Source organism: Sylvia atricapilla, chromosome 1, assembly GCF_009819655.1.
Source record: "Sylvia atricapilla isolate bSylAtr1 chromosome 1, bSylAtr1.pri, whole genome shotgun sequence".
Taxonomy (NCBI): domain Eukaryota; kingdom Metazoa; phylum Chordata; class Aves; order Passeriformes; family Sylviidae; genus Sylvia; species Sylvia atricapilla.
The window spans coordinates 64041567-64058612 of NC_089140.1; the positions used below are offsets into that span (position 1 = coordinate 64041567).

Sequence of the window (17046 nt, forward strand, 5' to 3'; positions counted from 1 at the left end):
TTTCTAAAGTTCAGCACCCCTGAAAGTGAGATCTGGGTACGTCCTGCACAGCTCAATATGCCTCTAGTGCTTTTTCAGTTGACTTTGAGCCTTGAAAAGAATGGTGGACACACACTTCTAGCAGGATGCACTCTCTGCTAGAGGCATCCTTTGCCCTTTTTTGTCCTGTAGAAGGATCTAGAAGCTTTCCGGTGCATAGCTTCAGTCTTTGCAGCACTGGGCCGATTGGCTGCCTGCTAACTGATTTGTCCATGGCTTTAAGGCAGACATTGGGTTTTACCTGCTTTAAGCATGTACTGTTTTTAGTACATTCACATATAAGTACATTCACACATAAATATTGCCTCTGTTTTGACAGTGACACACGCCATGTTGATTGGGTGAAGTCATATCTAAACATCTGGTCTGACCTTCAAGCTTATATCAAAGAGCATCACACCACAGGTCTCACCTGGAGTAAAACTGTAAGTACTCTTTCTTAATTCAAGAAGAGCCATAAAAGCCAGTAACCAGTTTGTCTTTTCATGTGGTCATTAGCTCAGGAAAAATAAATATCTAGGAACAGAAGTAATGGTCCATGGGCTTCCTAACCAAGCCAATAAGTGTTTGAAATATATTGGGGGAGATGTTTAGCCATTGTGATACAGGTTTGGAGGAAGAAAAAATAATGTCTTGGGATTATTATAGCCATAACCCTCAGCTGCAGATGGTAAAGAGAGGTAGGCACAGTTCTCCATGCCTATAGAATGTGGGAGCAAAGACAAAATGCAAAAAATTAAAGGACATATCAGACCAAAGGAAAGCTGAGGGAGCATGTCATGGAAAGGAGAAGAATGGTGGGAAGAATCTGAACGAAGAGATTTAATAATAGGAAAGACAAAGACAAGGGATACATAACTTTGTAGATGGCTAGCTTTTATAAAACTATTATTTTAGACATACAGAAGTAACTTCTGGAAACGAGAGAGTAAATATAAACTGTACACCTCATTATTTATGCTCCTTATATAACTTGCTTCTGTGTGTTACATCTGAGATGATAGCAATGAATATTTTTCTCTAAGAGAGGTATAAACATGAAAAATTAACTTTATGTTGGGTATAACTGTAGGAGTTTATGTGCACTGTCTACATTGATACAGTGTTCTATTTTACTTTAATAGTATTGCTCATGTTTATTACCAGATTAGGAGAACTGCTGAAGTATATTAAAAGTATCAATCTTTACTGATACCCATCTCCTAAACCTACCATATACTTGCACATGCAGTCTTTCACACCAAATTTATAATTTTTAGGTGTGCACAAATACCATTATTTTTAATTGAATGAATATTTAGAGGACTAATACAGGCCACCATTTAGTTCTCAAAACAAGCAATTTAGGAACTTGGGAACACAGGGAAGTGAAGTAGAACTTTCAGATAATGGCCTTCCAATCCAAACCATTCTGTGATGCTATGAAGTGTAGCTCAACATGGAATAAGAGCTGGAACACCTTTCCTGTGAAGACAGCTGAGAGAGCTGGGATTTTTTCAGCCTGGAGAAGAGAAGGCATCATAGAGACCTTTTTGCAACTTTGCAATATATAAAGTGGGTTTGTGAGAAAGACTGGGAAAGACGTTACCAAGGCTTGTAATGTTGGACAGGAGGTATAATGCTAAATTGAAAGACTGAATATAAGGAAGAAAAATCTTTATTGTGAGGGTGATGAGACACTGGCACAGGTTGCCCAGAGAAGCTGTAGATGTCCCATCCCTGGAAGTGTTCAAGGCCAGGTTGGGTGGGACTCTGATCAACATGGTCTACAAAAGATGTCCCTGCCTATGGCAGGGGGTTGGAACTGGATGATCTTCAAGGTTACCCTTCCAATCCAAACCTTTCTCTGATTCAATGGTACCTGGAAAAGTTGCTTTCTCTCTCCTTCTGTGGAGGTTATAACCATGGAAGAGAATATAGGTTATTTGTGCTCAGCCAGCAGGACTGCAGTTTCTCTTCATAGCCTTCATGAGACATTGTACAAGGCCTCTCATTTCTCAAGTATTTGAGTACAAGTTCAAACGTGGGAGAGAACCACGATCTGTGTGTGCATCTTAGTCTGAAGCAATGTTTGAACATGATAAATTAGAAGACTGATATTATTGGCTACATTGTAGGTTTCTATAGTAAAAATTTTGAAACATTAAACATGATTCCTTTATTTAGTACAAAATTTCACTCTTGGTACATCCTATTCTATTATGAGCTGTGAACGTGACTGAAAGAAACTTAATGCTTTTTAAATTATTATTACATAAGGAAAAGGAATTGTAGTACCCCATTAGCTGAACTAGCCTGAGAATCTGGGACAAAATTTGTTCTGTTAATACAGAAAAAGAGTAATCTTCACCTTTAATAGAACTTCACAGGTATGGAAATAGTATTATAAAGTAAAGGTTTGTTACAGCCATTTGATCTAACAGGAGCAGCTCTTCAGTGCTGGTGAGTACTGGCAGTCTTACTCAGAAGGGAAGCTGTTGCAGGTTGTGTTTGACTGGTCCTAAAACCAGTACTTCAGCCATCGTGTCTTTATACTTCTCTGTCTTCAGCTGTCCAAGAACCTGCTGAGATCCATGTGTGACTTGTTTATTTATATTAAGCACAGTTTCCTGCCAGTAATGCTCATTCCATCATGAGTGATGAGCTCATCACTACAACTGAAGTACTGATTTCACTTCAGTCTGGATATCACTCATATCTGGAAGTTGTCTTGGAAGTATGGCTCATTTAAATTATCCTTATGGTGATATGAGTCTGAAAGATTAAATTGCAGACTCATTTTTATGGAGATACATATATATTTAAGTTTTACTGATGTGAGTGTAAGAAATTAGAATCCATTAAGTTAGCAGGTTGTTTAAATAGCTTAAATGTTTATTTAAATATTTCTATGAAGCTTGGTAACAAATACATTCCAGAAAGCAATGAGTTGCTCAAGTGATAATTTCATTTTTGTTATACATTTTAAAGTGAGAATGAAAGTCACAGATTCACATTGTGTGAAGTTAAGCATAAAGGTCTGCAGAATCAGGGTCTAGACAGAAATATGATATATATAAAAGCTGTAGATATATGCCAGACACAGTTGTTAATCATTGCACACAGCAGCTTCCACTTACATGCATAAAAGAAAAAAAAGGAAAAAGCAGTAGTTTGGCAAGGCATTAACAAAGTGGAACACTTATGAAAGGTAGACATTGGTGTAAAAAAGGTATTTTATTATAAAGGGAGAGAGAAAGAGAGAAATGTCTTGGGGCATATAAGTACAGATTTTAAAGTGTGCTATACCAATAATTTACCCTTCATATCTGCAGAAGTCAACAAAGCAATGCATGAAGTTTCTATAAAAAGCTCTTAAGTAGCACATTTGGATATTTCTAACGAGAGTGAAGAGTCAGGAGGAATATTAACTACTGCTTCTGTCCCAGCTGTATTCTCATCGCTTGAGCTCCAGCAAAACCCCAGGAGCATAGGCCTAGATACGATTTCCTATGGTTGGGTTTCCAAAAAGAAGGGGGACGGGATTTTTGAGTTGGCGCTTTTCCCCTAAGCTATGGGTGCTGTAACAATGTGGTGTGCACTTCTATGTCCACAACAATATCCCAAAGCTGTGCATTTCCAGCCCCCCATACCCTTCCCTCAAGCTGCACAGGGCAGCTGCAGCCAGCCCTGGAACAGATCAACACTGCGCACAGGAAAGTGTTCCAGCTCTGGCAGCAGGCACACAGGCAAACACTTCAGAGCAAAGAGAAAGAAATGTCTTAATAAATTAGAAGACAGACACAAAAACAGGTGCAAAGGATTGAAATAATGTCCAAGCAGTCACTTCTGACAATAACAGTTATCTCTATTTGCTTTATAAAAAGTTTGTGATAAAACAGATGTTCATGGATTTTTGGATCTAACACAGTTCTGTCTTACTTTGGTTCTGCCAAGATGTGTGACGATATTTTATTTCTTGAGGGCACCCTATTGAAATGTGTGGGACTATGTGAGGAGAAAGACAAGGAAACAGTGAAGAATATAGTATATTAAGAATACACTTAGAAGGAAGTAGTGTGGTTAAGGACCTTTAGACTTTTGTGCATCTGACCCTGTTTTGCATCTCATGTGGAGTGGTGGTACAAAACTGGACTGGACGATGTAAATTGGCATTTCAAAGTGTGATGGATATGGTTAGGATATTTGATGGTACTGTGCACACAGAAGAAACAAAGTAGGTATCAAAGTATGTTTGTGAGCAGATTGTCCAGAGAGTCAAAAGTTCCATGTATTTTCAGCACAATCTGAAATAGGCATTTTCACTGATTGATTGTGCATATGTCAGAGAAATATGCTTGTCCGTGCAAGTCAGATGGATCTACAGTATTTCCTTAAAAGTGTAATTTTGTAGTCACTACCTTGGAGGCAAACTGTCCTTCTGCTTCCTGCAGCCTGTGCTGAGTGGCCATTCACTATACTCACTACAATCTCAATTTAGGCATCTTGACAATGGGACAGTAGCAATTACCAGCCAGATGGAGATTTGTTTTAATTTGCTACCAGATATGACATTCTTAGATGTCAGTGAGTCTTTGGCAAAAGCTGTTGTTACAATGAAATATTTAAGTCCCAGGGTAGTATTTTACCCATGCAGTAATTGTCATTTTTGCTTGCCTACAGCTTTCTGTCTTTAACAAGCAATCCACAGCTGTACTAGTGACCTGTCCCTTTTTCAGCTCTTTCTGACAAAGAGCAAATGCCTTTTTTTTTTCCTTTTCTTTCTTTAGGAAGGGATTTTTTTTTGAAGCCTGCCTCTTTCTACCCTCCACTTCTTTTTGGTGATGCAAATAAATGAGCAGCTGTAATATCAGCTCAAAGAATGCCTAATGAAAAGTTTGTTTGCTACAAGGCCTGCATGAGTAATCTGGGGGGAACTGAAACTTCTGCTCCTATTTCTGCAGGTTACCTTGCAGCAAGAAAACAACCAGTACTAATAGAGACTGCTGTAGTTTTCCATATATCAAATAAGTGTTAAGATGCAAATCTTGCTCAAAGATAATTGTCTGAATGTTCAGTTGCAGGTGGATCTGTATTTAACTTTTTGTTCTTTGTATACAATAGTAATTTAGGATAGCTTTTACCAGCAGGTTTATTTACAAACAAGAACTAGCAGTGAATTTCATTACAGTATTTTGTTTCTAATACAGAATTTCACTCAAGTGATGAGTGAAATTCTCTCCCCCTTTACAAATCAAAACAACTTAGGATGAAGTCTGCACATTTTTAAAAGCAGTTGAGATTTATTTAAATCCTGTTTCCTTTGAAGTCAGTATATTCAAGTATTTTTTTTTCCTGAAATAGCATTTTAAAAAACATTTATTATTCCACAGATAGTACTCTAAAAACATTCTTTAAAAGCTGAAATTCTCCACAAGCTCACACCAAGAAGTACCATCATAATTCCTGCATTAGCCTTGTTGAGTGCAATTATTCCGGTCTCACTGCAGGACTTGGGCATTTTATTCTAGTCTAAAATTATTACCTCCAGACATTTTCTTATAAAATGGCCCTGCCTCTCTCCTGTTCTATCCAAACATTTCCTGTAATACATCATCCCTGTGCATATTGATGTGAACAAGCCTGCAAAATACCAACTTCTGCAGGCAAAAGCCTCCTATTATCAGTCCAGTATCTCTTCTGTGCTGTGTTTAGTTTGACCTACTTATCAAGCAGCCATCGTCTGAGCCACTTCACTAAAGCTAAAGGTCAAATCTGTAGTGCCAAATTCCAGCCGCAGCCACAACTGCAATCCCAGAGGCCTTATTCAGATAGAAGAGCAGCAGTGATATACCAATTTAAATGCCTCTATCTTGATAAGATGTAGACATTTCCACAGTGCTCAGTTTTTCTCAGTGATAGCGTTTTCTCTCCTTTTCTGTACAACTTCCATTCCTTTCTCTACTCTTCCCCTTCCCTTATACTTTTTGTTGAAAAAAAAATGCATCCTTTAGTTGCAAGTGGTTTCTTTTTTCAGAGAATAGGCAGTGCTCTGATATTTGGTACAGGATCGATTAAAAAATGCTATCTGGCACCTCTACAATAGTTGCCTCTTTGGTGGAGACTGCCTCAATCACATCCCTGTGCCTTTGAAAGAAAGTGGTTTTACTCTCTTATTCCAACAGTGGCTGAAAATATCTGTTTTTACTGTATATCAATTGTATTCTCTTAACTTTGACCAAGCACCATTCAGACATATTAAGGGAAAATCTGGGTAAGGCGTGCACCTTAGTTCCAGTGGAAAAGGGAAAGGAAAATTAAAAATTGAAAGTATGCAAAATAGAGAACAAAAGAAGTTACATCTGTTAAAGCTCTACTATCTTGCTAAAGGGATTGGTCTTCTTTTCAACCAAATTTTTCTGTAAGTAAAAGATGGTTGAATCTGCCTGTTGGAACACATTAGTTGTTGGCAATTACATTATCATACGGTTCTAAAATGATTTAGAAGACCATGGCTGTATAAACATTTCTGGTTGGGTAACTCTGAAGATGTAAGCATCATTTTAAATCCTGAACAGCTGATGAATGGCAGAAGTATATTACAGGGGGCTGCAAAGCTCAAAACTCTAGTGATAAATAATTCTGCTGAGACTCAGTAACAAGAAAGAACCTAGCCTGGTTTTTGTTGTTTTGTGTTTTAACTGACCAAGATTACAGGCCCTGTAAGTCAGCTGTTTTATCCAGTAAATTGCAGCATAACTCCTTGCAGACAGGTGGCTTAAATAGGGTAGGTAATAGAACTGTTGTGCTAAGCTACTTTACACAACAAACACCTTAACAAGAGATCTGTGCCCCTGAGTCACAGTCCACCTGTTCCAGAGGTTGATATGTGATATTCTACAATTCTTGTCTTTGGCTGTGCATATGTATGGAAAGAACAATACAGAATGCTGTAATAATTTTAGATGTGAAACTAGGATTACCATAAAGGGGGAGAAAAAAGGAAAACAGGGACATCCTTCTTTTTTTTTTTTTTTTTTTTTTTTTAGAACAATGTATTTCCCATTAGGATTCCTGTTTGTCTGCTGCCATGAAAAAGAAGACTTTTCAATAAATTAAGGGAGGGATTTCATGGCCTCTTTCTAAGCCACCTGTTGCTTCAGCTGCAAATAGATACTTACCTTTTAATAGGAATGACGAACAAAATAGATACTTTATATCATACACATGCATATATCATTTATTTATATGCATTATATAGTTGCTTACAATCTTCTTGCTCAGAGTCAACCATTGCATCTACAAGAAATGCATTGTTCAGATGCTCCACAGCAGGTTCCCAGCACAAGAACTTTGTCCCCCTCGGTTTCCGTGCTGCACTGTGTCAGCCAAAAGCTGGATAAACACGGAGGAACGTTGTGGGTGTTTGTACAGGGTCTGGCACATAAGCCCCTCATATCCCCAGAGATAGGAGCCTCTGACTGCAGCTCCTTGCTGCTGCAGTACTACAAATATAGTAACAGTGACATGGAAGGCTAACCCAGGGAGCTGTTCAGCAAGAATAGCTCAGGAAATAGTAACATCTGCGATAAGACATAAAAAGAAATTCTTACTGTCTCTCAGTAGCTGGGCTCAGACCTGAAGACACGTCAAGCTGCATATGGCCACCAAAAACTAGTGACAGTATGGCATCCAGAGCACTTGGGTTATATATGAACAGCATTTTATTTCTCTAATAGGATTGGCTTTGCCCTGTGCTCTGGGGGAAGGAAGCTTTTAGCGAAATGTGCTTAACAAGGCCCAGCTTCTCAAAAGCAAGGGGCTGCACTCAGCTCTGCTGTAATTTCAAGGGAATTACATGAGAATTTCAACCAGGCAGCTATCTCAACATAAACAATAATTTCTTTCTTCCAGCAAGCCAGTTAGGTGAGAAAAAGAAGTGTACCTCATCCTTTTGCCAGTTGAACAAGATAAAGGTAGAAATATATCATATTTCAGGGCTGTACCACAATCCTGCAAACCCTTGCACAGTGACATTTATCAGACCCAGCGCTGTGAGCAGCATCAGACACTGTTGCTAAAGAAAGCTTCTCTGCCACAGTCAATGGGAGGCCATTGGGCCTCTCTGCAGATGTCTTGGGCTATCCAGCAAGGAGCAAACCCTAACTAAACCCTGTCACCCCATTTAGAGCATAGTTGGAAGCTGAAGACAGTTTTGTTCCCTGGGAGGAAATTTCTGGAACGTTTTATCCCCTCCATGGTCACAGGGCCTGCATCTCCTGTTCCTGATAGGATCTTATTCAGAGAATTACATTTTCCTCCATTTCAAAAAGCTCCAGGAGTATGATTCAAAGCACATCGAGTTCACTATGATGCAAAGCTACCGGGTTAAAAGTTACAGCTTACTTTTGTGTTAAGAAAGTAAGGACAACTCTATCTGTTCCCCTGATAATTCTCAGTAGGGGCATTTTTGTAAATGATGGAAAAATGACCACACTAACATGTTAAAGGGAGCAGCCAGCTATCACTTGACGTGGTGTCTACAGACACCACAGCACTGAGAAGAGCAGCTGTTGCGGAGGCAAACAGCTGAAATAAAGAGGAAGAAAGGCAGCGTGCAAACAACGGCCTTCACTGGTCCAAATGGCTCCTAATACTTTTTATGTAAAGACACACTGTTGTTAACATCTGCGTGAAGTTAATCTGAAGAGTTGTTTGCAAATAGCAAAGCTGCTAAGCACCTGCTGCTTTAGGATAGATGAACTTTTGTGGGCATGTAACATGCTATTTTATTCCCGGCAGCTCTCACAAACACCACCCTATACAGAACAGAAATGAATGGACTTTGTGAAGGGGACTTTTGTTGAAATTGGATAGGACTATACACAAGTATTACCAGATACCAGCACAGTTTAAGAGCCTGGTTCAGAAATATTCTAGACCCTGAGGGTATAAGTTGTCTTAGAAGAGTAACTAAGGAAAGCAAAGTAATTGCCAGTGACTGAGGTTGGCAACTTAGACACTCATTTACTAATAGATGTCAAAATGAATTTTAAAAAAAGCTCCTGGAACTACTTCACTTGCCTGATTTTTAAGTTGCCCTTTACATCAGTGTGTCTGAGTGCAGCACAGGTCCCATCTTCCTGGCATGCAAGGAATGCAAGAAGTGAAATGTGTATTCTGCATTTCCAGTTCACTTTTGTGCTTTCTACCCCCTTTTGAGAGTTTCCCTGAGCCACTCTCCCACAAAAAATTCACATAATTTGAATGTTGTTTGATTTCAGTTCGGTACATCAAAATGGCAAAGAAAAGAAGACTGTAGCCAGAGTTAGACTGTACCCTTCTTCCCAGCAGGTCTGTGCACCCTCTCATTAGTGAGACATTCCGCACCATTTTATTTCAGTGAGGGATGGTCCCACTGGGGGAGTCTGTGCTGTAAGATGGGAGATCTACAGTGGAGCAGTTAAACCCTGTACTTCAGAGACCTCTATTCCTGTGATTTGTCCTTCAATTTTGCCTGGACTAATTTATTATTGAAATTGTTTGCAGTTTCCAGAATGGCTCTAGATGTTGAAAACAGCTTGCTAAAATATCAGTTACCTTGTGTAGCTGTAACTCAGGTCTTAAACTAGACAAAATTTGCCATGCAGGAGAAAAGCTAACAAGCAAGGTTCAGTCTTGTCTTTTATTTCTGTGACTGCACAAAATTAAGAGGAAAAATGGGAAGGGTGACAGAACCTCAAGTGTCTTTACCTTGTGACGGCTTCTATTTTCTTAATGAGATCTAACTCAAAAGCTTTCATGCTTAGTGGAAATAACCACTGACTTTGGTGGAGGGACCAGGCTTATAAAGAAAGAAGAGACAGATGGGCAGCATGAGTGCAATGGATACTTTTTTTTTCTTACTTTGAAACTCACTTAAAGGACTAGAATGTCTTAGCTGCTCAGGTCAAGAACCTGAGATTTTTGAGTAGACTTGTTTTTTAATCAGTACTGCTCTATAAGGAAAAAAGCTCTTAGTTTCCCAGATCCTTCCTACTCTTCTGTTTCTTGAAAATAGTATGACAACAATCTCAGTCATACAAAACCATGTCCAACTTAACTGATGTGTTTTAAATCCTTCCTTTTATCTGTACTTTGTCAAGGTAGGTCTTTCAGAGTTCTGGGAGAGAGATGACCCACTTCCACAGATAAAGCCCTCTGAGTTTACTTCCATTCATTACATGGATATCCCCATGTTGTAGCTGTCATTTGCCTTTGATGAAATCTACTCAGCAGCATTATTTTAGCCTGGAGTGTCCTGCATTGATCTGTCACGGCCTTGAGTTTGACACTTAAAGCAAAGAGGCTGCCAGAGTGACCTACTGCTCTGTGTTACATGCAGAATACCTAGATAGCGCCCAGAATTTTTTTTCTCTAATGCGTCTTTGCAGCCTTAGAACAATTTACATGGTGTTAATTCTAAATGTGTGGGTCTTACACAAGTTACTGGAAAATCACAGCACTGTATTGATAGGCAGGTTGAAGCAGCAGGCATTTTTGAGAAATCAGATGTCAGTCTGGAATTTGGCAAGGGGATTTTCATCTCAGACTAAAAGTTATTAGCCACTACCACTACTGCTATTAATTGCCTTTCATAAAACATACATAATTCATAACTGCATGTTCACACTGTGAATAGTGAGTGCCATTCCTGAGTATCTGAGTGTTTTAAAAAGCCTGCAAATGCACTGTTCATAATTCTGGATAACCAGGGCATAGTGGATTCAGTTGCTATGGTTGCAGGCAACAGAAGGGGAAGATCTGTACTGCACCTCAGGCAGCAATAACTGATTGTACCACTAAATCCACTTACATTATTTTTTTAAAAAAAAACTACAATAATTCACAGTTCTGCTGACTCTGCTGCCGGTAACTTGACTGGCATTAGCAGAGGCAGGGAACAGGCACTATAAATTGAGGGCCCACTAAAGCCTAAAACACTGAGCTATAACAAGGAAGTATGTGAGTGAAAGCTCTGAGTTAAATGTATCCATGCAACAATGGAATGTCTCTAAAAGCAGTCAACTTTAGTCCCAGTATATCTTGACAATAAATGATAATTGGTTCCAAAAGGAGAATCTTCTCATTTGTTTACATTTGATCAAAAAGATTTAATAACAAGAAGAGAGCTTACTCCCTTAAGAGATCTTGGACTTCTGTTTTGTTTTTAAAGTATATCTGAAGAGTAAGTAAAGGAGCATGTGGACCTCAGCCCTTTTCCTGTTATCAGTTTGGATTACAGGCCAGAACAAGTTTTACTTTTTAAAAAACGGCTGTAGTTTTCACTCCTGTGAGGTGCATGAACCAGGTCAATGCTTTGTGTTTTCAGTTTAGTGGAAAGCAGAAAGAGTAGTACCATAAATGGTTAAAAACTATCCTCAGAGGCCAGCTAAGCACTATCTGTTTCCAGGATGGATTACCAGGGGCGCACTAACAACCTGTATCTCTTAACAAAGGCAGCCAGTTAGAGGAGCTGTGACTCCCTAAAGTCGCTGTAATTTTCCCATTTTACCTGCCCACTTGTTAATACTTGCTGCTGCAAGGCACAATATCTCTGTATCAAGCTGAACTCATCAGAACCAATCTAATTTTCTCAGTAGTTCTTTTATAAGTTCCTTCTGTGCTGCAGAGAGGTAGGATCAGAGTGACACTCAGTGGCAGGACCGTAAAAGTGACTCTCGGATTCTCTCTAACATCTATTATTAGGATATTAGGGCATTCTTCTAAAATTTTAGTCAGCTAATTATTAGTATTTTCTGTCTATTTGATAATACTTTATGTAAGCATTGTAATTCAGACCAAGATACATACTTTTGATTATGCAAACTGAAAGAAAGATTGTTACTTACTTTGCCAAGGCTCCCTTCACTCAACTTGTGTGCTGTGATCCCTTGCAACAGAAAAAAGAAAACCAGAAAAAATAATTTAAGAAATTGAAGTAAAAACTCAAAATTTGAATTTCAAAATCAAGATAATTGAATCACCATAGTTTTACATTCTGTGGTATTTGAATCTTTACAGATAACTTGAACTGTTCAAAGAATAGCATTTTTCATCTTGCATACAATTTATTGTGTTCCCTATACATAACTGACAGCTTATGACCCTCTCAGTTATTTGTGTTGGACCAAAACATTTTCTTTATCTGAAAAAAAAAGACATTTTCCTTTTTATGTAAGTAAACACTGGAATAAATTATGTAATTGTTACTGTTAAAGATTTTTAACATCAGCCCTTACAAGTGTTTGAGACAAATATTTTAGATGAAGTAGCTCTCCAGTAAGGGTAGAGTGTGGGCTGTCAGTCTTTCTAGCTGTGCTTGCTCAGGCGCAGGGAAGGATTCATAGGATTACATTCGGTTATGGGGCCAGAAATTCTCCTGAGCCTGAGGCTTTCTAGAGTCACCCGAACTCGCATCATTCAAGGATGTTAATAAATAAGAATTCTTGTGATACAATGTTCCTTGAAACACTGTGTGTAAAATAATTTCGCTCTGTCTCAAACAGGGTCCTGTAGCATCGCCCATGTCCATGCGATCTGTCCTAACCAGCGGCTCCTGCCTTTCCCCGCCGCCCCCGCCGCCGCCGCCCCCGGGACCGCCCCCGCTCCTCGATACGGAAAGCGCCAAGGACGAGGGAACCGCATCCCGCTCAGCGCTCTTCGCACAGCTTAACCAGGGAGAGGCAATTACCAAAGGTCAGGAGAAAAGAAACACAACTGTGCTCCACGAGTCAAACTACATCAAGGACTTTTACGTGTACTAACCAAACTTTCACAGCATTTTTAAGTTACGTTCTAGCAGCTCAGATCTTTCTGAAGCTTGCAATGGTCTGATGGACAAGTCTGCATACCAAAACCTCCTTTAGAAGCCACAGCACCCAAATAAGTTCAGTATACCTGACATTCACACCATTTAGACGTATCCTTTTCATTTTAAGGCAGCCAAGCTGGATATCTTCGGCCCCCAGTAGTGGTCAATCTCTTTAGTTGCAGTTGCAATAAAGTTTTATCCCTCTTTCTGACTAAAATTGAGTGTACAAACCTGTGTCAAAATATCTTACATGTCAAGTGAAATAAAGCGTTTTGTATTAATATTGGACAGTTGTAATTTAAATATATATCTGAGAATTTAAATACATATGATTGATATATTGTATTTAATGCTGCAGGGATAGGTCAAACATTGTCATAATTAGAAAAAGAAACTCTGTTTTGTGGCTGGAAAAACATCATATAACAAGCTCTCAGAGCTTACTACAGACTGAGAGGGACCTAGAAGACATTGTGGGATTTTCTGTTGAAGATACTAAGAGCTCATCCACAGCAGGAGAGGTTTTATTTGATCTGCTTAAGTATGTCAGCAGTAACACTTTAGGTCGTTACCGAGATAAACCTTGAGGAAATAAAAAATGTAATTCAGAGAATAACACAACACAATTACAAACAACTTTCATGTTTCAATATGAGCACTTCTACGACTGGAAAACAGACTCTTTCACAAGCACCTGTTTTCGTTTTTGGTTTTTTTAGGGCTTCGACATGTCTCTGATGACCAGAAGACTCACAAGAACCCCAGCCTACGTGCCCAAGGTCCACCTGTTCGTTCTCCAACAAAAAGCCAAACTCCAAGTCCTACCTCTCCCAAGAATTCCCCACAGCAGAACCATGCCCCTGTCTTGGAGCTAGAGGGAAAGAAGTGGAGAGTGGTGAGTTCCAGTCACACTTCTGAATTGCACCTTGCACATTGCAAACCAGGAGGAGCCCTGAAACACCTCAGCTGTCATTAACATGCAACAAAACAAAGCTGCAACTCAAATGGGCTGAGTCCTCCATTTCTCTGCATTGCTACAGTTCAATTTTTTCTATTCTGTAGGATCTTAATTAATTTGTCTCTGAGAATCACTTATTAATTCATCTCACTGGAGAATGTCAGAACCAGCATATAAATTCCTTCTAAAATCAGACAATGTCCCAGAAACCAGTCCAGTAGAGAACACCAATTAAAATCCCTTTTTGCAGGCCATTCCTGTGAATGAGAGAACAGTCATCACAGACCACTCTCCCCAGTTTCCCCAACCAATGGAATTATATATTTATTTTTCATTTCCCATGCAAGCTTGTCTTCCATGCTCGAAAGTAAAGGAGTGTTTTCCTTTTGCCCAATCTACACATGGAAAAAGATTTGTTTAAAGTTTGGGTGTTAATTTATGTAGGCATATACCAAAGAATCTGTGAATGAAAATTGATGTGCCTGTGTTGGTTAAGAGAGGACAGAAAGGATATGCAGTTTAGTCATGCAGAAGGTTATATACACAGTCAGTGTATATTACACTGGAGTCCAGTTTGCATAAGGTGCAGTCACCATTTGCCTGTGTTATGTTGCCTTATGGTTCTACTACTTTGGAACTTGCCTTGTGGATCCCTAGCTTTTCCTGGAGATCCGTGGAGTGGAATTGTTCTTTTAAGCCTAATGATAGGAAGTTTCTTTGCCCATTACTCCTTCATTGTATATGGTAATGCCTGTATGTGTTCACAATATGCTGTATCAAACGTGTAACACTCGGGGAAGGAAAGCTTGCTCTGTTCTTCAGTCTGAATCAGATGGGAGCCAAACAGCAGTTTTGTCAGTGCCTTTTTAAATTGTTGTGAGCATAACATCTTCGCTGCAAAATTAACGGATTTTATCACTGTCTGTGCTAACTTCTTTAGCTATGCAGCTCTGAAAGATACAGTGTCATCTAAGGGTCAGTGAGGTAAGGTATCTGGTCACCAAGCAGATTAAGATTTTAAGCCACAGGAAGGATATTGCTCTGTTGTAACTGAAGATGCAATGACCCGAGGATAAATTGTACTAAACTCTATCTGACTGTTAGCTAAAGACTGTTAGTTAAATACAACCAATTAAATAAACTTTCTTTTGAAATAGGAATATCAAGAGGATAGAATGACCTGGTCATTAACAACACTGAACTCAAGCAAGTGGCCTACATTTTTAAGTGTAACAAATCTACACTTCAGATAAAAGGAAAAATCAACTCAATTACTATTGGTGAGTGGGTAGCTCAGCTGGGCTTTAAGTGACAATCTTGAAAAAACTGACTTATGGGATTAATAATGCATCAGAATTATTCCATTCACTTTAATGATTGATCACAAGAGTAAAGTCACTCCACTACGCAGTGGAGAACTGGGAATTTTCATAGTTAACGTAGCAAGTGTGCATGTATTTGCTTTGGTCTTGCCTTTCTCATTTATGAATGCTTTTATTTTAGACAACTGTAAAAAGTTTGGCCTTGTGTTTGACAATGTTGTGGGAATCGTGGAAGTGATCAACTCCAGGGATATTCAGATTCAGGTAAATACCTAATCGAGAGATGAAGACAGACCTAGAGCAAGTGAGGGGGAAAATGTCCAACATGTAGTTACAAGAGATTTTAAAAACTCACAGAGCACGACAAAAGTAAAAAGTATCCAAGTGGATCTTTATGTGCACTAAATTCTGCTGATGTTTTTAGAAAATGCTTGTGAAAACTATTTGCTATCACTGAACAAACTTCCTGTAGCTGAGTGCCTTCTGGTTCTGGTGAAGCTGAGAGATCTGTACACTGGCAGAACTGTTACTTCTGTCCCTGATCTGCTTGCTTTCATGCTAAGCAACTCCCAGTACCTGAAAGTTCAGTGGTGCTTACAGAAGAATTTCTAGCAGTTAGCTAATTGATTTCTAAGTGCACAAGATTTTTTTTTCTTTTCTTATCCTCTCAATGGAATGTTCAAATAGACCGTTAAAGGACAACTAAATGCTATGAAGAAGTAAAAGTAGATGCTGGGATTTCAAAAAATCTCCCTGGCCATCTCCCAGTGATGTGACATTTTAAATATCTAAGTAATGTACTTATTTGCCTTTGAAAAGCTTCATCAGAGATCATCTTCCTTGTGATTTTCATGAAAAGAAAATACATGTATTTTTAATCCATATATTGCCCTGTCTACTAGGAACACATGTCCTTCTCAAAATACACAGTCTGCCTGCCATTTACACCACTCCAGTCATCCCTTTTCAAAGAGATCAAACTAATACTGGGCTGTGTCTGACACACAATGTAATCACACTGTAAGAAGGGGACTCCAGGACGTATTATTTAAGTGGAAAAGAAATGTTAATTATTATATTAAACTGCCACTCTTCAAAGTGAGGTCTTTTTCTTAAGAGGTTGTGCCTGCTGTATGACATTAAATATAGGCAGTCCTGCTCCATGCTTCAGAAATAATGGTCAGAGCCACCACAGGGAATAGAAGCAATATGAGGGTTTTATATTTTGAACCTTGTGCAAGTGACTGACATTGCTACCAACTGTGCATTATCTTCTGAACTGTAACAATCAGTTTTATTCATGATCACTACATGTCTTTTTACAGCAGATGAAGTTAGTTAAGGATCCCAGCACTTACTTGAGCAGTTTTAAAATAATTATGTTATTTTTAATCATTACCTCTTAAACTATTCATAGTTTAAGAAAACTTTAAAATTTGTATGTAACGAATAGCAAAACCTCAGCTTGCTAATACTCAAATAAAGTGGAAATACCTTTTACAAGAATCAAAATTCTTAGAATCAAAATTAATCATGTTGTATGAATATTGCATAAGGTTTCTATGCGTATCATGGAGCAGAGTGGGGCTACATTTAAGAAGGCAGGGTCTGGTTATATGCTGTATGCTGCTCGAATCAGGCAGCTCCCACAGGGCTGGGGTATGCCAAATGCTAAGCACCTCAGTTTTCTCAATAATTTGAAGACCTGAGTTCATAATGTCCAAATACATAATACGTTAATGCAACAGATTTCAGTAAATTAATCCTACAGATTTTGCTGTAGTGACTTCAGTGCCACATTGCTTGTCTCTCCTTCATCTCAGTGGAATCCATTTTCCTTGCCAGATGTTTGCAAAAATCTTTAAACATCCCTTCCTTCTGTTCTCCATTGCGTA

At 38.9% G+C, this 17046-nt stretch overlaps 1 protein-coding gene across 1 annotated transcript in view; it reads left to right on the top strand.

Moving 5' to 3' along the window:
• The window catches only part of CAP2 (cyclase associated actin cytoskeleton regulatory protein 2), a 67645-nt gene that overhangs the window by 46758 nt on the left and 3841 nt on the right, over positions 1-17046 (top strand). The window contains 6 exon segments of the mRNA XM_066324481.1: positions 359-464; positions 12567-12756; positions 13591-13766; positions 14987-14999; positions 15002-15109; positions 15333-15415. Of these exon segments, the coding sequence (XP_066180578.1) occupies positions 359-464; positions 12567-12756; positions 13591-13766; positions 14987-14999; positions 15002-15109; positions 15333-15415 (676 nt within the window).